We start from the raw sequence: 25,875 nt of genomic DNA, 5'->3' as shown, positions 1-25,875 counted from the left end.
TAAGTAAAACTATTTTAAAATTAAACTATATTAAGGAATGTGAATGCAGCTACTGAACTATACTGAACATTTCTGTGAAGCATTTTGATGTGATAAGGCGCTATACCAAATGCAAGGATTATTATGATAAATTGATGAGAGTTATGTACAAATCCTTGTAATTCAATAGAGGCAAATATTACCTGCTCCCCCCTGGCAAGAAGTCAGGTTACCTGATGTGCTTGGGTAAAGTTTCCTCGCAGGATACAGGAAATCAGAAGAGACTCTGGCGGAGCCAACATCAATGGTATTAGAAGCTTTCGCTTTTGATCTGGAGACCTACAGCCCTGTTCAGTTGTGCCGACCAGGTTTCCAACACTCCCATCTGGAACAATTAAACATCAGTAAATATCAAGTGGTCAAATTCCTTCAAACAACACAGTGGAAGCACCTTCACAACACACACTGCAGTGGTTTAAAAGAGAAAGCTCACCACCATTTTCTCATGGCAACTAAGGATGTGCAAATAATGCGGGCAAAATTATTTACAGAGTTATAAAAAAAGTCTGGAGAACTATAATGAGATAGTTCCAATGTATATAAAACAGCCTTGGCCAAGACAGTTCTATTTTTTCCTTTTCAAAATGATTACATTTCAACAGCTTTGCTGATATTGTTAACTACAATATAAAATACCTACTGGTGGATTTCAATGTGGAGTTTGCAATTGAGTTTCCATGCTCAGCTCAGACCCACCATTATAAAGTGAGGAAAAAGGAAATTCTCATTGACACACTCCTTAAAAAAGACTAAATAAGTCATTTGTGCACTGTTAATAGTTTTGTACGTTGAAGATATACATTGAAAGGCACATCCTGTGCTCAGAGTATGATCATACCTGAGGTGCTGGGACTTAAATCTCCACTCATACTCTCCACTGTTAGATGGGAACCATTGCTGCATTCTGTCAAAACAGAAAATCAAACCTAAGTGAAGCTGAGTGAGAAAATCATAGTGATTGTAAATCAGCTAACATTCCAGCTTCCTCGGCAACTTCTTGCTGTTTTACAGATTGGATATGGATCAGATATTTGACAACAGATAAATATCCTGAGCCTGAAGGGTGAGCAAAGTAACATCTGCTCCTTCTGTGTGTTTTAATGAAACTATCCAAATTCCACTGTATGTTGTGAGTACACATGAAGTCTCTGTGGATATTCAGAGAATAAGGTTCCCTCAGAAACAAAGGGAATTGCAAATAGGTTACGATAGCATCTTGCTATGCGGCACTCTACTTACATGCTGGATTCAGTGGTAAAATAATTAGGCGAGACATTGAGGACAACTATATCAACCCTACTGATGTCCCAAAGGAGATCAGCTAACTTGGCAATATCAAATCAGTTTCACTCACAGTAGTGCCATTGAAAACGCTCATTCAGTGAAGTCTTAAGGCAATTATTTTTGTAAGGTAGTTTAAGCAGAGTTCACAAATTCTTCCAACAAGGAAGTCAATTGTAAGTTGAAGACAAAGAATTCTGAAAGGGTACGGGGACGAGTAGGATTCGACTAGGTGGATCATGTGAAGAAACACCAGCACAGATTTGATGTGCTGTTGGATTTTATGGCTCAGATTTTGTTCCCCACAGTCTGTGAAAATCTTACCTGTCCTCTTTCTTCGTGCTCTGCTTCTCCTCTTTGAAGCAGGGGGTTGTGATGGAACAGGGTATTTTTTAGTCGAACAATAAAGTTCTCCCTCTATACAGGACACAAAATACAAACATTATTGCTAGACACAAAGAGAACCGCCACAAAGGAACCCTGTCTCCCATAACTTGTGAAACATTGACAACATTAGATCATCTCATCTGGAGGACATCTAACAATGAAGCACTCCCTGAGAATTGCATGCTGGTATCATCTTAGAATACAAGTTTTAAATCCTGGTGTTAGGCTCAAGACAAAATCCTACTCACATGCAAGTTTGATTTCGCCCATGAAAATATACAATCAATTCACATTACAGTATATTCTGTGAAGCGCTTTGAGACGTCTCAAAGACGTAATAAGGTGCTTTATCAAATGCAAGGATTATTATTATTATTAAGTCAATTAAGCCAAACTAACCTTCTGTAAGGTGCCTTTTTGTGCCAAGTATAAACCTTTTAGAATCAAATGCTGCTTTGGGAGGTGTACAGTTCTCAGCTGTACTATTACTCTATTTTTTCACAATCTTTTTTACGCCAAGTATTACCTGCAGTTTTGTTGCTCATCACGACTTTGTACCTCCACAGGGCTTCAGAGATGTACCTGGAAAGCTGTGCCAGGCGGTTCTCAAAGGCATCTACGCTAATCGAACAGCTCAGACATTCCATGAGCTGCACATCCTCCCCAGGCACCATTCCAGAGAACTGGGGAGTTTGGCACTTCATTTCCACTAGGTGGCCCTCGATCATCTCCAGGAATATGCTCATCGTCACTTCATCCACTAAAACGTCACTCCCACTCTTTGTGCTGGTCACAAAATGCTTCAGATCTAGATATTCCAGGCTCTCTGATTCAGATCCAGTGACTTTTGATTCAGGCTTTGCTGTCTTCTGATTCAGTATTGAGCCATTGTAGAGAACTCTAGAGCTCCTTTGCAGCATACACTCTTCCAAATCTGTCCGGGTGCCCTCACAACTGGAGGCAACATTTACCGTACGTCCTTCTGTTTGTTCTGGGTGCTCTGTGCTGCTCTCAAATGTTTGGATTTGTTCAGTCTCCCCCTCTTCCTCAAAGCCAAATTGTCCTTCGGTCCTTATTTTATCTCCACATAGGTCACTGTAGGTCAAGAACAGCAAAGAGAAGATGTTCTCCAATACCTCTAAGCGGAAAGGAGCTGGGATCACACGTAGGAAAGCCTGGCACTTGATGAAGTAGAGTTTGAAAACTCTGGAACAGCCTGTAGGATTAAATGAATAAATATTCGGTGTAATTTTTAATAGGCTGAAGACTAAAATAGTAATTGAAATATATTAAAGGCATAGAAGGAAAGAAATAGCACACATTTTCAACGCACTTTAATGTTAAAACTCAAAGCGCTTCAGTAGGTTAATATTGTCAAGTGCAATACTGACTGTATTGTCAGTGCAGCAATATGCGACAGCCATTTCGCTAGCAAAACCCTAGTCACAAGTTGAATGCTGCTGTCTAGCTCAGCAGTGAAGAATGGCCCCTTGGGCAAGATACCAGAGTGCGGCTGGCAACGTCGAACTGTATCCAAGCAAGTAGTAGTGCCTTTATGTAAGGAAGTGGTGAGGGAAGTAAAATTGGCAATTTTATAAAGCTCTTTCTGATGTTCTATTTTCACCTGAACTGGAGAGCTGATCGTTCATTAACTCCTTGTCAAGCAAAGCATCTTCAACAGCTGTATCCAGTGAGGAATACGGGCAGTCTATGCACTGTGACCCTTCATGAGCATTAACACAAAGTGAGTATATGGCATATTTGATGGCACTAAATGCTTGATAGAGCGTTAAGTTCCTTCTCTGAATCATGGCAAGTGATCCTGCAATAAGAAGGCAGCATGTTAATAGTGACTAAACACAAAGGCAACAGAATCTCCACATCCCCCTACGTGTAAGAGAACAACTACAGAAATATTGTCCAGTGCACCTTTCATGTATTTCCTTGTGTCCAGTTAGGAGTAACATCTACCCAGGTGCCTCTACTCTCCAAATCACACTCAACCACAAAGATTGGAAAGAAATTTTACCTGGGTCCAGATTTAATCTGTTCACGTATTTTAGAGTGTCCTAAATTTGGCAGAATTTACAGAATTTTCTAGAAGTTATTTTAAGAACTACAGGAAAGTGACTTCAAAGTTAAAACTGAATTAAAAACTCTGCTCTAAAATAGAGTAAATCTAGACCCAAGCAGAATGTATCCCTATTGCACCTGAACAACAATGTAAAATTAACATGAATAAATTAGATTTTTTAAAAATCTGCATCAACTCACCCAATATTATCCTCTCAGTTCAATACAAGATGACCATTTTAAGCTGATTTACATATTTAAACCACCCACATTCAAACTGCATTGCCTTTGGAAATTTCTTTCTTCAATCCTCCCTTAAAATACATGATCCATATCGTATTCCCAGAATAAGTAAATTATTGAAGTAAATTGAAAAACTCACTATTATCACCATTGAAATTAGCTGGCTGTTTCTGAAGAAGGGCAGTGACATCTTTCACTTTCAATGCAGGAAGGTTGGTAAGGCGATTTAAACTGTACAAAGCAGAATGGCAATCCACACTGTACAGGTGCTGAATAAACTCCTCATTACGTACGCTGTTGCTGGGGATTTATAAAGAAAAGATCTCCTCAAGAACAGAAACATGCCAAACTTCTTTGGCTTGTCATTAACAATAGAATTTCTACACCCACAGGTTACTGTTAAAAATAAATGCAAATGTTCTTCCTCGTAATGTGTATGTTTTTGTGTAAACCAGTCAGGCTCAATTGGCAGCATTATGTCTGTTGGTGAGAAGTTTACAGATTGAAGACCTATAAGATTTATGTCAGGATTTGAGCTGTTAATTTATGGTAACAAGGTGGTACAAGTGAGTGCTGCCCTGTTGGGACATGCTGTCCTCCCAACGATGCAACAGTCCCTCAGTATCAGATAACCATTCCTTCAATAATGGATTCAAACGAGGATGTAAACTACCAAGTAAAAACCACAGTTCATTTAAGCCATGAATGTAAATGATATAGCATGGCAAAGTGAATAGAAAGGTTGGCAGAGAAAGAACATCAAGGAGATTACCTGTTCTGTTTCAAACACCATTCAAGGACCTCGGTGTGAGTAGAAAGTGCACTACAGAAGTCTTGCAGTACAACATCATAACACAGCTCCTAAAGAAAGAAGAATGCTCTGTATATGAACACTATGTTATCAATAATTTCACAAAGTTGCGCATTAAACTCTTCCTAAAAGTAATGCAATATACAAACATGCAATTAAACACAGTAATTTCATGGCCCAATCATACATTTGAGACAAAGCCATCATTAAGGAAGGAGCCCAGTAACATAAAATGGTGATTATCCCAGGAACCAGGAAGATGTTTTAGTGAACACAAGACCCTCTGGCTCAGGATCTCACCATCATATTTTGGTAAAGACCCGGGTTGCTTGCCCAGTAATGGTGGGATGGAGGGACGGGGATCGAGCTGCAAAACTGGCCTGTAGACGTGCTCATTTACCTTCTGTAAACAAGTCTCTTCATAGCATTTATGCCATCACTGTAAATGAGCTTTCATCAAATCACAACAAAATCCCAGCTGATGCATAACTAGGCAAATTCACGCCTTCACCCATCAACGTCGTGCTTACCTTGCCTTCATGGAGGGTGCGCAGCAGAGACTGTGCCGATTCAAGACTTCGGCAGCAGGTCCATCCCAGCAACACCAGCAGACGTGCAAGGGGCTTAAACGTCCGCTTCAGCAGTTCGCTTAAAGTGCAGTAATTCTCACGTTTTATTAATCCCAGACCAGTGATCTATCAAAATAAAAATTACGGCAACTGAAAATGTATAGGTGCATTCTTCCAACCATATGCTCATAAAGCTTAAATCTGCTTCTCATTCTGGTCCCAAGCCAGCTGGTCAGTGGAAAATTAAAATATAATTTATTGCAGAGCAGGAAGCCCACTCTACAAGTGGCTTTCTGTTCAAATTACAATGCTACTCCCACTGGCTCTGACTACCAAACAGGACCTACAGTTAGTGTAGATTAGTGGTGGAGAGAAGGGTACCATCACTGCACAATAATAATGATGCCTGGGGTCAATATGAAAGCAGTATCCTTTGTGAGAAATTCACAAGATAAAAATCAGAACAGGCTATAACTATCTAAAGGATATCTAATCAGGATCAGATTAATGCCCTACACTTTATTCTTCATAATACTTATACTACTGTATCAATTTACTGGCGAGGAGGGTCTGCAATTCAGCTTCTGGTTATTGTTTGGTCACACAGCAGCTTCGGTAATATTTAGATCCGGCATAAAACCACTTACACTGTCCTACACGCAGGCTCATTGGGAAATATTTATACTTCCCACTTTGAATTTAAATAGCACCTTTGATATCGGGAGAATATCTCAAAGCACTTCACAAAGCCAACTAAGCATCGGTGCTAGGTACTCTATCGTTGCATCCAGAGCTTAACACTTGTAGCAATGAAGCTTTGATTGGACATTACTTACTACACCAATGAGAACCTAAGAAAGTGTCTACGTTTTATAAGAAGGAAGTGATACTGTCTCAGCAGCTGGATCTCTCAGATTTCACCTCAAATATGAAAGTAATTTGAATTTGAAGGTCTAATAAAACAAAAGTTAATTGTGTGCAGCATCTCCACAGGAAACAGAAAAGCCTGGTCGTTTATCAGAAACAAGTGCACGTGTCATTGCCCACACAACAGCCTCTCACCAAAGAAGAAATGTACAGCATCCCCTTTGTTAATTTTGCTGGAATGTCCCAGTGATGACAAAGGCTGATTTCAGTAGAAACTCGTGTCTAAAAAATTCTATGCCTTCTGAAACAGAATACCTCCTCCAATAATTATCTTTTATGAATATCTTTACAACCATTTTTAAGTACAAGGTTACTCTGCTCTAGAAACCGGGTTTATCATGCTCCTGATTAGCCCAGGTCCGTGCAACACAAGCAAGGTAATGCTAAACCAGGGAGAGTTATAATGAGGAGGCATTGTATTTTGCAGACAATTCTTTACGTGAACTTTTACTCCAGATTTTGTCATTAACTACATTTAACTCTGAAACTAAAATCAACATATTCCATTCCCCCCAGTCCCAGTACGTACCAGAACCTGCTCCAGGAAGTGCTTACTGTTGCTTGTACAGTAGAAGTAAGCTGTCTTCCAGGCAGAAAGTTCCTCAGAGTCTGTAAATAATGCCAGTGTCATCTTTTCAGCTTCTGATACTTCAAGAGAAACTGAAAACAAAAAGGAGGGAAAAGTTAAAATAGACCTAAAGTGATTCAACATCAAACAAAACAAAGATAGTAGGGTTACTGAAAGCCTCTGACCACCCTCCCACCCGATGCACTGTGTATCCTGGCTATTGTCTGCACTGGACTTGAGGGTCACTGGTACAAACTTTCCGCATGAGTCACTGACCAGGAAGTACACAAGGGATGGGGGGAAGATTGGGAAAACAATTGAAGAAAATTGACCTGACAGAAGGCTTTCTAAATGTGTGATTTGCAAAGAATCAGTCTGCAAAACATTGCCAATGAAAGCTCCCGCAAAAATGTTAACATATTTTTCATTTTAACACATTATGTTAACACATAAATGTTAACACATTTTTATTTCCAGGTGCCAATTGACCCTCAAGGAATCCTAGCAATATTATTTTCACTCTAACTAATCGTCTTCCATTACTATCATTCAACATGAGGTGGGGGAAAGGAAAGAGAAAAATGGTTGGACTAAAACTGAGGGATAGACTGTAGCACATTACCTTTTTCAGTTGGCATCTGTGTCAGGAACTTCTCTTTCCTCTTGTCAGTAGCTACAGTAGTGTACAAACTGATCAGAGCCTGATCTTGGTTCCGCAGCATACAACCAAGTAATCGCTCTTCACTCAATCCATACTCTACTGTACATACAGCATCATAGAGCTCTTCACATAACTGTCGGAGTTCACACAACTGCTTTTCCACATTGAAAGTAAGCACAGATACAACCGAATAGATTTGTTTCACAGTCCATTCACGTCCACCCGAGGCAGAACCACCTTCAGGCTCCTTCAGAGAACACAGGGCATCCCTCAAGAAGTCAACAAATTGTTTCTGCAGTGTGTAATTGTATTCTACGCCAACGCTGTTTGGGTTTTCAATCAGTAAGTAAGCAACCACAGCCTGCATGAGGCGAGGACGACTGCGCAATAGGTGCCACAGGAAGGACAATGCCTCCAGACTTAGTTGAGAGCAATCCCCTTTCTTTTCCAGGTTATGACTATTCAAAAAGGCACCATACAGCTCCTGTACAGAGAAAGTAAATAATCACATTTCAGAGAACATCTTGTTCTGTTATATGAACAAAAGCATATCAATTTGGGAATAGCAACCAAGCTCAGTTGGTAACACTCTAGCCTCTGAGTCACAGAGCTGTGGGTTCACGCTTTATTCTGCTCCTGGCCATGCTCAATAATGATACTCTACACCAAAAATGGAAAAGCACTTCATCAGAAATGCCATCACCAGAATTGCATACTGCCAGGGAACCAGCTGAACTCTAGCTATATCAATGCAGGCCCTGCGTTTTTGAACAAGTCATTTCCAGAAAAATGAGAAGTGAAGAGCGTCACAACGTCAAAACACTTACCTTTATTATATCTTGTGAAATCTCAGGTTGCAACTGTTCCAGAAGAAGAAAAAATTCAATCTTTCCCCTGGCAAATGACGGAAGCAGCATCTATTGCAATAGAACATTCATTTTAAGTACATTAGCATCACAGTTCTGAATAATAATGTATCTGGCAATGAAATAGAAAAGCAACATTACAAACAGTCCACGCGTTTCACAGAAATACTTCAATTACAAGGTGTGCCTTTACCTGATCTTGTGGCCACCATCGTTCCACCTCTCGTAGCCACAACCAGGCAAGATGGTGAGGACTAGAAGTGGACTCCCACCTGTACCAGAAACATGTAAAACACAAACATATAACTCTCAGGCATCATTCTGAGTAAGGTTTTAATGTTATTTGTTCAATAATAGTATCATTAAACCATAGCCAAACCATACTAAGATTAGCTCGGTCAGCAAAATACAGAATTTCAACCTTCTATATGATCAAGTACTGCACCAGGCAGTGTTTTTTACCCATGAGGTCAAACAGTCGACAAACACTCACTGCCCTCACAAAGTCAGTCATAGGAGCGCTGCTGAGACAATATGCCCGCACAAGGCAGCACTGAAATGTTGCAATGAAATTGAATATGGTATTGAAACTCTCACCTTAGCTTGTAAGGACAGGCTACTATAGCCTGAAGGATTTCCTTCACTTGCTCTGCTCCATCACCTTGCCATTGCCTCAGTTGAGGTATACAGGCCAGTGCCAGGTCCCACTGTCCTTGACGTATGCTTTCGCAGAAGAACACGAAAAGCCTCTCCAATGAGTCCTCTTCCTCTCTCCCAAATGGATGCATTTTGTCAGATGCCATTCCAGAGACCAGGCACAATAGAAAGGTTTCCTTTGGCAAAATAGTTTTTTTATATTATAGACTAATCAACCATTTACAATATATTGTCTAATCTTTTGATCCATTATCTTTTTGATTGTCATTAACTACATAGATAGATAAACAAAGGTAAATGAATGAGCTTTTGAATTTAGGTGTGGCAGAGAACACAATAAAGTATCATAAAGCCCTGAGGAGTGCTGTCCAAAAGCAAAGAAAGCCAAAAGAACATATTGAACAATCAAGATTATTGTCACTTCCACAAATTGACAGCTCTTGTTGCTCTTTTGTGTTTACTCGGCTTTTGTTTCAAATCAGTTCCCTAATATTTCAGACCCAGTTACTTACTAGAGTATTAATTCAAGTATTGATTAAAATATTGCAATACCTCCAGTCTCACAAAGTAAACTACACTGCTTATGTTCTGTCAGAAGACTTGAAGAAATGCTAGCGAAGAATTAAAGTAAATTACACCCCCAATAGATTTTAAATGGAGAGCAGCTCATATAGATGTAAATACTGAGCTTAGATTGTCACATGGTATTAGACAATCTGTATCCCTGTAGCCTTGGCACATCACTGGGAAAGAGATAAACTGATAAAAGTCCCAGATAGCTTGTCTTTAAATGAGTCCAACATCAGTGGTCTAAGCTGAAGCACCAATGAAGCCACAACAACATTCCTGGGTTGAGGAGAGGTGAAAATAATGAACACTGATCAGAATCCGCGAGACATTGTGTGGTTGATAGGTCTAGATAAAAATCAGGCTCAGTTATGATGCCCAGTCAAAAAATGAGTTACTTCAGGGATATGCACATAAAGAATGGCACCTGGAGTACGAAATCCACGATCAAGCACTGGTTGACGAGACGGTGGTGTGTGTGTGTGTGTGTGTGTGTGGGAGGGAAGAAAGAAGGCGACACAGAACAAGTGAAACCTCTTGATCATCATCACTTCCAGATGTTGAGAACTATGCTCCGTGAAGCGAGGGGCATAAATAACCCATCGGGTACATCTGGTTTTCCAGTTTTTCCCCCCCCCCAAAAAAAAATGGGGAGGCTTCGGGGACGCATAAATAAAACATAAAATTGAGCATTTGAGCGGAGCCCAATTTCTGACGGCGGTTTCCTGAAGATTCTGGTGAGATATCGGGTCTCCGCGCAACGGCGAATGATCAGATCATTATTTGGCGGAGGGCAAGTTTGCAGGGCTGCGGGGGGAGCGCGCGGAGGGGTGGGGGGGGGGAAGGGGGGTTTGGGGGAGAGAGGGGGGGGAGAGCAAGTGGGGGTGGGGATTGAATTGGATAGCTCTGCCAAGGGCGGGGCGATGGTCCGAATGGCCTCCTCCTGTGCTGTACCTATGCTATGAGCTCCTGGGGCTCACTCAGTCCGGAGCGAGCCTTGGGGGGGGGTCCTCCAGTCGCAGGCGGCCCCGGGCTGCTGTGTTACCGACATTCACGCCTCTCAGGTCGGTCACGTACCTGGAATAAAAGTTCCTTACTTGATGCCACGGAGGGGGGGTGGTCGGTCGGTCGGCTCCTGGCTCTGGCAGTCAGTCAGTCAGTCAGTCAGTCAGCGGCGGCTCCGGCAGGGACAGGCCCCCACCCCACCCCTCCCGTCACAGCGCTCACCTCCGACTCCTCCGCCGCTTCCCCTCGGCCATGGACACGCGTCACGTGACACCCGCCCGTCACCTGATCCGCGGCTTCACCCGGGGTCACGGGTCACAGGTCACCCCCCACCACACACACGCGCCCGCGCCCGCCCGCCCGCACCGCGCCCGCCCGCGAGGCGTCTCCAGAGCAACCAGAGGCGAACCCGTCTCCTGGGGAAAGGCGGGGAGAGACTCGGGTATATATACACACACACACACACACACAGAGAGAGAAAGGGAGACACACACAGAGAGGGAAAGGGAGACAGACACATACACACAGACATAGAGAGAAAGGGAGACACACAGACAGACAGACAGACAGACAGACAGAGAGGGAGACACAGAAAAGGAGACACAGACAGACAGAGAAAGGGAGACACAGACAGACGTAGAGAGAAAGAGAGACATAGGGAGACACACACATAGACATAGAGAGAGAAAGGGAGACACACCGACATAAGAGAAAGAGATACACAGAGAAAGAGACACACACACACATGCAAATATAGAGAGAAAGAGAGAGAGACACACACACACACACATACAGAGAATGAGACACACACATACACACACACAGACAGACAGAGAGAAAGAAGAGTATTTTTCCCACTCTGATTGTTATCCCTTAACATTGCTACAGAGATGGCTCTGTGTGTGGTGAGCACAGGATCGGGCTCGGTTGTGATAATAATAATAATAATCCTTGCATTTGATATAGCGCTTTTCACGTCGGGAGGACGTCCCAATGCGCTTCACAGAACACACTGTAAAGTGAATTGACCGTATATTTGTGGGCGAACGCGGCAGCCAATTGCGCACAGCAATGTCCCACAAACAGTCGTAGATTGAAAATTATCAATTTATTATTGTTTTGGATTTTGGAGGGATTATTATTAGGCGTGTGGAGTAAGGAAACTTGCCCAAGGTTTCGCCCTGCACGATACTCTGCACAATCAAATAAAGTGTCAGCTTACTGCCAAGGGTCACACTTGGACAACGTATCACAAGCAGCTGTGTCTGTGGAACAAAAATCAAAACAAGTCGAAAGGTGAGAACATTTACAGAGACAAATTAGTAAGCAGCTTCAACACCGGCCTACATTGAGTTTTAATCAAACCACCAAATATAAAATTGACTAATAATAGCCTTCACTGTATAAATTCTTGTTCAAAAGCCAAATAAGCAGTCATTTTTCAACTGCGTGTCAATGTGGTCATGTTTTCGAGACTTTGATCTTTGAAATCAATAACAAACTTGGCATTTGTTGTTTTATTTACTTTTTGATATTACCAGGAAGCCTAGATTTGTCATTCTTTTGAAGTGAACTCAGAAATTTTCTCCACAATCACTGCCAAACCAAACCATTCAGAACATCTTAATTCAATCAGCTTGACTAATACATCCCCTAAATACTCAAGATTATTGCAATAATTAAAAAATGACTGCAAGGCTTAGGAACTACATTTTCCTTAAATCATTATTAAAACAAAAATGTTTACTGAATCTCAAAGATTTAAAAAGTTTAATCAGAAAAAAAATGTTTCCTGCAGCACTCCACTCATTTTTTCTGAAACTGAAATATTCAGGGTACTTATGTCTTTATAACTCAGCCATGAGCAACTTTGACTTGAGTGGTACCGCATCAAACTAAAGAAGGCTACGCTACTGCTTCCAGAGACCTTGAGTACGACTCATGAGAAGTCGTTTTCTCTTTCGCCTCTGAAGCAGTCATGTCTAGGACAAAAATATAATAATCTTTGAATTTTAAATATAGTCCTCTTTAATTCCATCACTTTTTTGCAATCTACAGGCCAACAATGCAGATTTTATATCTCTACTTTGGGGAAGAATGTGACTAAAATAATGTTGCAATTTGTAACTAGCCTCAAAAGTGGTTGTAATAGTCAATAGAAACACAATAAAACAGATGCTGTGAAGCGAACCTTGTAGCGTATATGGAAAACTTGGGAGTACAGAGATTGGCCTTCCTAGAGCACACAGCGACACCTTAGAAGTTTTTTTTTGCAGTGATGCCCTGACTAGGGCACTACTGTGTGAATTTTGCATGGATCACACCTATTTTGTGAGCAATGCAATTAATATATTTGTGACCATTTTAAAGGCATCATGTTTTTCACAAAATCTGTGGGAATCTCAACCTCCTGCTCAACCACCATTGATTCAATTATTGGAAGGATTCCACATTTGCGTGATTTAGATTATTGAGGAAATATTGAAAAATATTAAAATCTTGGTTTCCATTATAGTTTTGTAAATATGTCCTGCCTTTATTTGCACATCCATCATAAAGTATGTTGAACAATATTTTTTTTCTAGGAGTTTGTTCTAAGATAATGTAGTTTAGTTGAATCCCAGTAAGCAAGGGCACCTACTGTCTATAAAGCAATTCTGCAGTTTGCAGTTTATTGAATACAGGTACAACTGAAAGAGTTACATCTGAGATTATGTAGATCAGTTTGGTTCCCTCAATTGCTCTTTGGGAAAAGCCTAACTGGCAAGAGCTAAAAACTATTTTTAGTCATGAGATTTGTTCAGCTAAACACATTTGATTTCATGCCAGAGAGTATAATTGCATCCACATTCCAAAATTGGAAGTGAACTGGTCAGACTAGGAACATTTCATAGTGTAACATAGTGTGGGAAACATGAATGTTTATCCTAAATTATTATTTCTATCTTGACTGAAAGTAAGAATGACTCAGAGCATTGGATTCATTTCTGTCGTTGGTTTCTGGATTCTGAAAGCATCTAGAGCCAGCCAGCAACACATGCAGTGAAACCTTAATACTGGCCCTCTCTACCCTGTCCTAATGAACCCAGTCCCAATATGTATACCCACTGAGAAGATAGACCAGACCTCCATTTATTCTGCTCTGTAGTCAGCTACTTAGAGGTGCAAAAGAAGCCTGATTTTCCAATGCCTGCCCCCGCCCCACCCGTAAAGCAACCCTTTTAACACAAGGAATTGCTCATGACTTAATTGTTAAGTCATGTTAAGCCCAGCTCCACTGGCTTCCCATCACATAGAAGATACAGTTCAAGATCCTGGTACTCACCTTCAAAGCCCGCCATGGCCTTGCTCCCCCTACCTCTGTGATCTCCTGACTTCCTACCAACCTGCCCGCTCCCTCTGCTCAGCAGGCTCCAGCCTGCTTCACGTCCCCTGACTTGCCCGCCCCATCATTGGTGCATGGGCCTTCAGCCACTCTGCCACCACCCTCTGGAACTCCATCCTGTAGTCCCTCTGCCTCACCTTTCTTTTTCCTCCTTCAAGACACATCTCAAGACCCTCCTCTTCGACTGTTCCTTTGTTTCCCTCCTTCCGCCCCTGCCCTCCACCCTCCCTGATCCTGACCCTCAGCTCGGGTCCGAAACACTGATTGTCCAGTGCCTTGAGATGTCCTCCTGACATGAAAGGCGTTCAACGAATGTAATTTTGTTAAGCAAGTATTTCTATTTGACTCTGTTAATCATCATCTCTTTGTAACAAATAGTTCCATCGAAGCCCCATTCTAAGTCACAGTCCAGAATTCTGAATGATTGTGGCTGTTTTCTTTCTACCAATTTTGTCTATTCCTCATCTTCTGTAGTAATAATAATAATAATCCTTGCATTTGATATAGTGCCTTATCATGTCTTCGAGCTGTCTCAAAGCACTTTATGGAATATACTATCAAATGTGGTGACTGTACATTTTATGGCCAAACACGGCAGCCAATTGTGCACTGCAGTATCCCACAAACAGTCGTGGATTGAGTGACCGATTTATTATTATTATTATATATATATTTTTGAAGCAATTATTACCCCCGGAAAAGCGATCCGCCAATCGATTAACAAACGGGTTCCTACTTGCTGCTAGATGAATAGAGGCTTGTGGAATAAGGAAACTTGACTAACATTTTGCCCCGCTGGGAATCAAACCCAGGTCTCTCACTTGCAAGATGAGTGCTCTAATCACTGAGCTACAGGGCTCCATACAGGACTCTGTAGGTACTAACTGAAGGTAAGATATAAAACCACAGAGACCGTAAGCCCTCCATTACCTCACCAACTTAGTGGATCTTTACATGAGCTCAGGCAATTTGCTTGTGGAGGGAACCAAGCTGAGCTGATCCTGTCCTCACCCAACATCCCCAAACCAGCCAAGGTCACTGCATTCAAATAAAGCACCTCAGATGTGAAATTCAAATGCTTTCAAAAAATCCAAGTACATCACAATATATCTTTCATCGCGACTCACTTACCTTCTCAGACATTCCTGTAATTTTGTGAGGCATGACCTTTTGCTCCTAAAACCTTGTTGACTTTCCCTTACCTCCTGCATTCTCCAGCTGAACCCTGCCAGCTAGCTCCTCAGCAGTTCCCCCAGCATAAATTACATTAACCGGTTGTAAATTCCCTAATTTACGTTCATCTCCTTGTTTGCTTAAATGCAGGGATTACATGAGCTATCCACAGACCCAGTTTTCATGGACAAGCTGAAAATATTAACCAGAGCCTCATCTATTTCCTTGCAAATTCTCATATGTAACCATCTGGTCCAGTTACCCAACGACATGTAATGCTTTCAGTTTCTTCATGTGGATGTCTCACTGATATATACAATTGTTAGATTCCAAAGAGTTTAACTAGGAATTTATGTGTATAATTAATTTCACACATCTGCCACTTCCTCATCCCATGATATTTCTATCCAAATTATCCTTTAAAGAATAGACCTGGTCTTCATTGGTCTACTTTGTACACATTTTCTCAGGATTTCATATCGTTATTCACAGTTGACCTTTGCATTATCCCCTTTCCTTCAAATGCTTCATTTAAGACATCCTGAATTAAATTGCTTCCGGGACTTGAAGACTGGTCTTCAGGATCCAGCCTCAATTCTAGGAGATATTTGATCCTTGATGTAGACCAGTTCTTCTATTATCGCTGGGGCTAATGAATTGCATTCAATTTATTTAATAACTTATTTAATAAATAACATTTGACAGTAATTATTATAAAACAAATTGAGATAATTTAACATAAGGTGCAATAGCAAGGTAAATGCGTTCTTTCCTTGTTTAATATTTTCATTATCTTTATACATAAGCTCTCTTGGTTTGGATTCTGTGCTTGACCACATTTCTTGTTCAGTGTTTTTTTTCAGTGCCTTGGTTTCCATGTTATGTTCCTCTCACCTCTTTTGACATTGTTTCTGGCACTGACTCTTGAGTGACAAGCTTCTGTCTTAATCATATTGCTCAGAGAGAGAATGGGAAGGAACCAATGATTCGGCAAGGGTAACAAGTGCGTTTGCTGCACCAAAAAACTATTATTTTCAGGTTACTGATGCTATAAATCAACTAAATCAGTTAGCCCAACAAAATTCAGACATTCATTCCCAGTCTATATGGTTCAGTCACTGCTTGTCACCACAAGCTGCATATTTACCCATCATATGTTTTGCCTGCATGTCTGAATATCTGCTGGTGAAATCATCCTGCACTGTAAATAACTATGACTCAACAGAGCAAAGCAAACGCTAAACAATCTCTAAATTGGGTATTACGATTACTGGGCTATTCTGACAAACATTTCCGTGCACTTTTGAACTATAAATTCCCTTCCCAGCAATGTAAAATTGGGCCATTAGCTACAGTAAAGATAGTTATTGAGTGTTTCTCAAAGATACATTATATACGTGGATCCTTAAAATGTTGGTCACTGGTTTCAATAACTTCACAGGGCAGTGTATATAATATTGATTGTGTGTGTGGGGTGGGGGAGCAGTCGAGCAAACTTAACTTTAAGACGTTGCAGCATTTGGCACACGCATTGATTATTGAAATATCAGTTTAACAAATATTTCTGAACAAAAATTATTATTTATTATTATTAAAAATGCATTTGAAGAAAACCCAGGCAGCACATCGGAGCTTATGCAAACAAGTCTATGGAGTTTAATCATTCCAACAAGTCTCCCCATCTGGTGAAAAGACCCAGGGGATAAGTCCTGCTCCTTCTTCACACATTGGTTTTCTTCCTGCGTTGTTAAGGTATCCATTAAGAAGTGAATGAAAGCCATCGGGAAAATCCTGGCTGCAAACTCAAAACACTATCGCGAGTTGGTTTTTTTTTGGGGGGGGGGGGTTTGAATGGTGACCACGGACAAGCCTGGCCGAAAATGCATCGTCTGTGTGTGTGTGTGTGTGTGTGTGTTTTTTTTCGCCTCCCATAAAGTTGGGAGTCATCTCGACCGTTTGCGGCAACGTGCTGCGGGGCGATTGCTTTATCTGTTCTGGGCACAGGTTGCAGACTGGAGCTCTCACTGGAAACAGTGAAGGCGGAGGCTCTCGGAATTCCCACCCAAACGTGGTTGCTATGGAAAGTGTTACTGCCTTGCAATTGCATTGCCTTGCCCTGCCTTGCATTGCCCTGCATTGCATTGCCTTGCATTGCATTGCCCTGCCTTACATTGCATTGCCTTGCCCTGCCTTGCATTGCCCTGCATTGCATTGCCTTGCATTGCCCTGCCTTGCATTGCCTTGCCCTGCCCTGCATTGCATTGTCTTGCATTGCCCTGCCTTGAATTGCCTTGCCTTGCCCTGCCCTGGTGGATGGATGCAGTAGCCAGTCCGCCTCCAGCACCGACTCGCTCTTTCATGGACAGCAACTATCGACCCTTCACACTTCCACCCCCACTCCGACCATCAGCAGCGAAAGCAGAAAGAAACCAACAGAAAGAAAGCGAGAGAATGGCCAACAACGACAAGTCAGCAGCAGCTGTAAGTCTGAACTCACCCTTTCGATATTTTCCCGTATGATCCATTGTAAACAAGTTTACAGGTTTATTTTATTTTTTGGCCTCGATTATTTCCGAACTGTTTAAATAAATATCATCCTATCAAGTAAAATGTTGCTGCGCTGTTTTTTTTTGGGGGGTGTGGGGGGGTTGTTTTAAAACTCTGGTAAGCAATCCTTGAAATGCAGAGATACCCCGTTGGTGTTATGCATGAGATTGTCAATCGGAGGTTGAAGATTTTTGCAGCCCTGGTTACTAAATTATTGTGACTGAAACCCACTTGTATTATATTATCCTCATTGCTTTAACACGTGTCGGATCTCATTCCAACTTCAAAGCAGTCCAGCTGACCAGCGGGTTCATTTAAACATCAAAGTAACTTTTCCAATACAGAACATAATTTGGGTAAGGGGTAGTATCTACGTATTAATATTACTATTCCCCCTTCACCCACACACACCTCCTTCATTTTGCAAACTCGTTTGATGGGCGATCTCAAATTATTTCCCCAATTTTCCACGCTTTTCGCGACTGAGACGAGTGACACGTTGCAAGTTCCTTTTAAAATCCCGGTGGGAGTTATTTGACCAGTGTCGCTGTGTTATACATTGCATATATATATTATATATATATGTGTGTGTGTGTGTTTGTGTTTGTGCAAAAACTTTAAAACCAAACAGACCTCGGTTTTGCAACTCTTATCAAATAATAATCCGAGTGATTGAGTCGGGGGTGGAGTGGAGGAGGAGGAGGAGGAGGAGGAAATGCGATCTGAACGTGTTGCCTTTTTCTGCCTTCACATGGACTGTCACGTCTTAATTGTTCACACAGGTTCGGCCCTTTGTCGGCGAGATCCGAAATGGGCTGAAACCATCGATGAGGATTACTATTATTGGGATCGTTCATTCGCAGCCTAAAAGGTAGAGTTGGGATAAGTTTCTCGAAGTTGAAGGGCGATTCTGCTCACACACACACACACACACCTGTGCGTGTCACCTTTACTGGGTGTGTGTGTGTCTGTCTGTCTGTCTGTCTGGCACACACCTGGTGGGTTATTTTCTGTTTAAGAAGAGTGATAACGACAGTCCTGTGTTAGATCTGCCTTGTAAGGTCCGCACGCCGACAGATCTTGATGGGCAAAGGGCCACTCGGGCATCAAATGATTAACTCGTTAAAAAAAAATGTCAAGATTAAACACAACTCAAACGTGCTCAGGACAGAGTGCCGACAGCACACAGCAAGTACTGGAGTTAGGGAACCAGCCACAGTCCATAAGAGTACACGGGCTTCCAAACATTATACTGTAAAAAAAGAAAGCATTTAAAAAAATAAATTACTGATGCACGTGTGTGCAAATATTTTTCGGAGTATATGAGTGCGAATAAGGCTTTTGAGTCCTGCCCCAGTTTATTGCTAATTTCTCTTGTGAAAACGAGTTTTGGATGGTCCCTTAAATGGGCTGTTTGATCTTTGACTTGCAAAACATCACTTTCAAGGAGAGTTGCGTTTGAGCCAAATCCAGTCACATGGAATACCACAGGTCACCATGAGCTGGGAGTAACTGGGTAAGAATGTTCACAGGGCAACTGGGACATCGATGAGATTGGATACAGCAAAACAGGTGAACATGTATGCAATGTAAACAGAGAAAATGCTTTCGGTTTCTGGCCATTGGATCACAAATTAGATCCGAATGTTTCAGAAGGGAACAGAAGAACATCAGTTTGGGATGAAAATCAGCAATCGCCCCTAACGTTTAAGAGCTGAATTCAACCTGTGTGTAAAGTGGTGGGGAGAGGAGTGGGGAAACTGATGAATTGACAATATGGTGCAGTGGGCATAGATACCTCAGTAAATGATGTTGCCCCACCCAAGGAATGCTGATTTGGGTAAAAGCAATGGGAAGGTTTTGGAAGGTTGCCAGAGCCCTTGCAAATGAAAAGGCGAGCAAGCAAGGTAGGAAAACAAGCAACAATATATAAAAAAAACACGAGAGAGAGAGAGAGACCAGTCACTGAGTCGATCTTGCAGAGCGCTACAAGCAGTCAACATTGATGGAGGGCATTCACAAGGGAAATGTGCTAATACGAGATGGAAAGGGGAACAAAACAGTGGAAAATCCTGAGTAGAACAACACTTGTGCCCTTTACTGCAAGGTCGGTTCAGCTGCAATTCGGCAAACCATAAGTAAACTGAACTGTGACGTTCAATGGTTTTGCTTAACAGGCATTTTTGCTGGGACACATTATCCTCGACTTTTGGAAGCACCAAACATTGCTCCATTGCAGCGTTTGAAAAGGCATCTGTCCCATAACTTCACACAATACTCACAAACCCACAGACGTCTGGGATTACAAGCCCTTAGTTTGATAGAACACCAGTGAGATAAAAGCAAGACAAAGAAGTAAATATTAGGTTATTTGGAACTAGATGCCTGCCATTGTAGGGAACCTGGAGATACATTTGACCACAGCTTCCTCGCCCCTGCATTGCCCCATTCTGGAGGGATGACATGTGTAATGGGAAGGGGACACTCGAATCTTTTGTTAAATAAGTCAATAATGTCACAGATCAGCTTGTTGGCTCATTGATCACTTTGATGCAGGTGGAGGATATCAGTGGACATCTCAATGAGTAAACAGAATTGAAAGATTGGTTCAAGGTTTGCCAGGTTCAAAAGCACATTATTCAGCTGACAAGGTTGAGAATGGAACATCTCGATGTGGGGGAAGGGAAAGGAGAAGGCCAGGCAGATGACAATTCTGTATCTGTTATTCTTTTATGAAAATTATTACTTAAGCAGGAGAGAGAGTTCATAATGTGAAGCTGGATTTCCTGGTACAGGAAGAGTTAGCATTTACTGCTTTCTGGAATACATACTGTGCATAGTTTAATTTCTATTCTCCCTGAGGGAAAAAGATAGTTTACGGCAAAAAGAAAAACACTCTTGTATTTCCAAGGTTTAATAATCCAACTTTGTTTTACTGTGGTATAAACAACAAAAACAAAATTACATTTGCATAGCGCCTTTCACATTGGGAGGACGTCCCAAGGCGCTGTTTCGGACCCAAGCTAAGGGTTGGGATAAGAGGGAGGGTAGAGGGCAGGGTGGGAGGGGAAGGAGGGTGACCGAAGGCTGGTCAAAGAGGAGGGTCTTGAGATGGGTCTTAAAGGAGGCAAGGGAGAGGTGAGTCAGAGGGACTGCAGGATGGAGTTCCAAAGGGTGGGGGCAGAGTGGCTGAAGGCCCATGCATCAGTGGTGGGGCAGGTGAGGCAGGGGATGTGAAGCATGCCAGAGCCTGCTGAATGGAGGGAGCGGGCAGGTTGGTAGGGAGTTAGGAGGTTGCAGAGGCAGGGGGGAGCAAGCCATGTAGTCCTTTGAAAGTGAGGACCAGGATCTTGAACTGTATCAAGATATAAAAAGATTCTATTACATCTTAACTATAAAAAGATATAATAGAATCCTTTTTTCCCTTCTCTTCATTTTTTTCAATTATGTTTCCTCCTATTTTCCATCTCCACCATTTCCCATCTGAACAGACAAACCCAATGCTTTAAAGGAAGTGTGGTCCAAGGCCTCCAACCTTCCACTATCTTTTATTCCATCTTCAAGAGAAACTAAGTCAGATCATATCTTCCATTTTGCTTTACTTTTCTCCCGTTTCACTGTCCTGAAGGTATTCACACAAAGTAGAGTACAATTTTACAGGCACCAGTGACTCTCCAATATCTCCAGCATCAGAAGATCACTGGGCAGAGATAGGAAACAGGAAACCTGACTGATTTCCCCATCCCATTCAAATTCCCTAGGCCATGAGTACTGAGGCCAATTGTTGTGGTACCACTGTGGCCTTGATGAGATCAGCTACACTGAGTACATACCAGACATTAAAGCTGGGGCTATTTTGGTCTACGTTGATTATTATCACACTTGGCACTGAATTCATCCACTAAACTGTTGTCTGTGTAGGGATCATTACCAAATCTCTTGTTTATCTGTTTTTCTTGTACAGTATATCAGCAGGTTCATGCTAACTATGAAATATATGATCAGTGCACCAATGATTGAAATGCAGAAATTTGGAGTGTTGTATTTTTGTCAAACAAATCCTGCAATATTGATAATAAATCTTAAAAAAAAGTTAGCAAGGAGGGGAAAGAAAAAGTTCTCGATCTTTCTCCTGTGATCTGATTGTTGGTGTTGGTGTGTTAGGCATTAAGCTTCATGTCCCTTTCCCATAGTCAACTAGGCTACCAGACCTCACCTGGGACAAGGTATTTAAGAGTTAGTGGGGATTGTGGAACTATATTCAAAAAAACCTTTCAGCATCTTCAGGAAAGGAGAGGAAATTGGCAAAAAAAACTGTTTGGTTCCGTTCGCTTCTCTGAGGGAAGAGTGAATTTTAGCAAATTAGTTCAAGATCAAGACAGTTCTAAAACAGAAGAAACAAACAGCTGAATGTGATCAGATCAAATTGTCATTTTTTTAGTTTTGCTTCCTCAATCCCCAACTTGTATTTAGTGCTTCATCACACTTCACATCTCCCACTGAATTCCAACATTGCACCCTTCCCCCTCCTCAGCTCTCAATACATTCAGCAACCAATCCTTCCTCACCCGAAAGACAACTGCCGTTTGAAAGAAAATCATTTAGTACTGCTTGGCATTTTCACAGTTTAGCTGTATATGGTAGGAAAAATGTACCCACTGTCTATATTCTTTAGTGCACCATTGTGACAAGTCCATGGTTCATCAACTTGGAGAAAAACTGGAAAAAATTCAGTCATTCAGAAGAAGTACTCTTCTGATGTTAAGATTAAAGCCCAGTGTTTGCAGAGCCTGGCAAATGCTTCACGATACATCTGGTTAAAATGTACCTTACCTTGAAGTGTTTTAAGCCAATATTGGGTGTTGGTACCACTCAGGGTCAGACTTACGGATTCTGTACAATAGTCTGCCAGAGCTCACAGCCAAACCTCCATGTGAAGAATTGGGATGGGGGAGGTATCAATCTGAGGGATGTTGATCTTGGCTCTCTGTCCTAGTGCAAGTTACCACTTTATAGAGAAAGAAAAGGTGAAACTTTTTGCCCTGACCGTAGATTTCAAATGTTATTTTTCTTCAATAAACACTTAATTCTAACACTGTAATCTGCTGTTATCCCACAGTTTTGTTGTAAGTCTCATCAATAACTCTTCGGACCCAGACACCGACATTGGCCTTCACTTGACCGTTAGCTTTCAGGATCGCTCAGTTATACGAAATGCCAAGGTTTCTGGCGAATGGGGAAAAGAAGAAAGAATTTTACCTTATTTTCCATTTACACCTTCACAGGACTTTAAGGTGAATGGAACTTTTCATCAGTTCAAACGGAGCATGATCAATTGGTGAAATAATAATCTTTGTGTTTGATACAGCGCTTTATAATAATAATAATAAACTTTGCATTTGATATAGCGCTTTTCACGTCTTCTAGAAGCTCAAAGCGCTTCACAGAATATACTGTGGCGTAGCTGTGTGTATTTTGTGGGTGAATGTGCAGCCATTGGAGTGAGACGAGTTTTTGATTTACATCAGACACTTTCGCAACTGATTATTCCCAGTAATGAATCTGTGTAAAAACAAAGACCGCTAGTAAATTAATTTGCTCCTTAACTTTGTTCAGCGAACGCATTTATTGTTGCTCCAACTAGAGCTGGAGTCTGACTGAATTCTGTGATAGATGTTCAATTTGTAACAACTGAAATGTTGCTTTCAGATGGAAATCCTGTGTGAACACCAGCAATTCCGTGTGCAGGTTGACGGGCAGCAGGTATTTGATTTTACACATCGTATAAAGCAACTTCAAAAACTAACCTCCTTAAAAATCGTAGGTGATGTTTGCCTGACTAAAGTGGTTTGATGCTGAAAACAAAAGCCTGAACACAAGCATGTGGATGATTTTTTGACAACTTTTTATAATTTTTGTATAAAAAAACCCTAGAGCTCCTTTATCTTGCACCAAAATGACAAATAACCAGCCTTCGAAGCAACACAATTTCCTGAACATCTTCAATAGTTGGGTCTTGAAAAAGTATATTTTTCCTATTTAATTTATGGGATTCGACGAGAAGGGTTTGTTGTGGAAGGTTCCATGCACTGTCAATTGTTCAAAATTAAACTTAAAAGTGCATAAATAATATAGACTAAATTGTAATTCTTTTGCATTCCTGATTTCTTTTCTTTAAACATTCCTGATGTTTCCAACTACCTGTTGTCTTGGATTTGATTCCAATTGGAGTCCTGTGGCTCAGTGGTTAGAGCACTTGCTTTGCAAGCGAGAGCTGGGTTCAATTCCTAGCAGGGCGAAACCTTGGGCAAGTTTCCTTACTCCACACGCCTAATAATAATCCCTCCAAGAAAACAAAACAATAATAAATTGGTCATTTTCAATCTACGACTGTTTGTGGGACATTGCTGTGCGCAATTGGCTGCCACGTTTGTCCACAAATATACAGTCAATTCACTTTACAGTATGTTCTGTGAAGCACTTTGGGACGTCTAGAAGACGTGAAAAGCGCTATATCAAATGCAAGGATTATTATTTATTATTATTACTCCCTACTGAATGAAACTAACAACACCACATTGTTAGTAAGTAATACTTCCAGTGTTGAAAAAACAATGCCAAAAATAAACTGTGATTGAGATACATCAGTAACTGTAAACACCAGTGTGCATAGCATCTAATTATGTAATTGACTGCTTTTCCATGAAGTTTTGCTGATAACCAAAGCTGGAAAAGTTACAAATGCTATCTCTGCTGAAGGTTAGAAAGACCTGTCACCTCCACAAAAGCATGGTACAAATTCATATTTTGCTCATGCCCCTTGTCTTCCACCTTTTGCATACCGACTCTTATATCAATAGTGCTGCAATTAAAATGGAATCCCCCCCCCAAAAAAAAATCAGTCATTTTCAATCTACGACTGTTTGTGGGACATTGCTGTGCGCAATTGGCTGCCGCGTTCGCCCACAGATATACAGTCAATTCACTTTACAGTGTGTTTTGTGAAGCGCTTTGGGACGTCCTCCCGACGTGAAAAGCGCTATATCAAATGCAAGGATTATTATTATTAATTGTTGACTTTGCACTGCATTCTTACCATTACTTGTTAATTGAATACGTAAAGCTAGCACAAACCATACATTAGAAAAGTATGGTTTGTGCTAGCTTTACGTATTCAATTAACCATACGTTAGGCAACATTTATATTTCAGCAAAAGGGCAAAAGCTTTACTTGGGTCAATATCAAGATATTCCCATGATTTATTCAATTGTAAGCAATAGAGTTTTTCACAAGCTTCAACAGACCTTACCAGAATCTCAGTAACATTTTTCATGAACAGATTTGGCTTCCCTCTTGTGGATATCTTGCAGAAGCTTAAATAATCTGTAAACACTCAGTGTGTGGGCTGACAGAAGAATGAACAGTTAACTGTTAGGAAGAAAAATTAGCTACTGTTTGGGCCTCAAATGGTATTGGGCTATGGGGAGATCAAAAATGAAGGAACAGGAGGTCAAAACATAAAACAACATTTAGTTCTCACTGTAGATTCAATCATAGAATTAGTATATTTACTCGCGCCTAGGTCTTTCAATTGGACAAAGTTAATTTTCATACACACACACACACTGCCACATCACAACACAAAGTGGTTAGAGCGCTCGCCTCATAGAATCATAGAATTATACAGCACAAAAAGAGGCCATTCGGCCCATCGAGTTTGTGCTGGCTCTTTGAATAGAGCAATTAATGTCAATCCCACTCCCCAGCCCTTTCCCCATAACCCTGCAAACCCGTGCTCCTCAAATACCCATCCAACGCGTTTTTAAAAGTAGTTATCGAATCGGCCTCGACCACCCTTTCAGGCAATGGGTTCCAGTCACAAGCGAGACACCTGGATTCGATTCCCGGCAGAGCGAAACATTGGGTGAGTTTCCTTACTCCACATGCCTGTTTACCTAGCAGTAAGTAGGAACCCGGTTTTTAGTCGATTGCTTTTCCGGGGGTAACAATTCCTTAAAAAAATAATAAAATGGCCATTCAATCCACGACTGTTTGTGGAGCACTGCTGTGTGCAAATGGCTGCCACATTTCACAACAAAATACGTCGTCAATTCA

General features: G+C 41.3%; 2 protein-coding genes across 2 annotated transcripts in view; one reads left to right on the top strand and one right to left on the bottom strand.

Annotated features, from left to right (window-relative positions):
* The window catches only part of zfyve26 (zinc finger, FYVE domain containing 26), a 32,729-nt gene extending 21,800 nt beyond the window's left edge, over nt 1–10,929 (bottom strand). Inside the window, exons 1-14 of the mRNA XM_042338195.1 lie at nt 10,877–10,929; nt 9,023–9,258; nt 8,619–8,697; nt 8,387–8,476; nt 7,521–8,043; nt 6,860–6,990; nt 5,365–5,529; nt 4,796–4,884; nt 4,163–4,323; nt 3,332–3,529; nt 2,234–2,923; nt 1,645–1,737; nt 878–943; nt 213–364 (exon numbers count right to left, since the gene is read on the bottom strand). Of these exons, the coding sequence (XP_042194129.1) occupies nt 213–364; nt 878–943; nt 1,645–1,737; nt 2,234–2,923; nt 3,332–3,529; nt 4,163–4,323; nt 4,796–4,884; nt 5,365–5,529; nt 6,860–6,990; nt 7,521–8,043; nt 8,387–8,476; nt 8,619–8,697; nt 9,023–9,228 (2,643 nt within the window). The 5' untranslated portion in view covers nt 9,229–9,258; nt 10,877–10,929. The remainder of the gene's footprint in view (nt 1–212; nt 365–877; nt 944–1,644; nt 1,738–2,233; nt 2,924–3,331; nt 3,530–4,162; nt 4,324–4,795; nt 4,885–5,364; nt 5,530–6,859; nt 6,991–7,520; nt 8,044–8,386; nt 8,477–8,618; nt 8,698–9,022; nt 9,259–10,876) is intronic.
* Nucleotides 10,930–17,470: 6,541 nt separating this feature from the next.
* On the top strand, nt 17,471–23,881 carry si:ch211-10a23.2 (galectin-related protein A-like). The gene is given in 4 exon segments (NM_001292262.1): nt 17,471–17,693; nt 18,542–18,630; nt 22,879–23,053; nt 23,469–23,881. Coding segments are annotated over 4 exon segments (531 nt in total). The 5' UTR covers nt 17,471–17,570; the 3' UTR covers nt 23,613–23,881.
* The last annotated feature ends 1,994 nt before the right edge of the window (nt 23,882–25,875 follow it).

Source organism: Callorhinchus milii, unplaced genomic scaffold (genome assembly GCF_018977255.1).
Source record: "Callorhinchus milii isolate IMCB2004 unplaced genomic scaffold, IMCB_Cmil_1.0 Scaffold9, whole genome shotgun sequence".
Taxonomy (NCBI): Eukaryota; Metazoa; Chordata; class Chondrichthyes; order Chimaeriformes; family Callorhinchidae; genus Callorhinchus; species Callorhinchus milii.
Note: the sequence above shows the minus strand (reverse complement) of the source record. Positions and strands in the feature narration are given on the sequence as shown.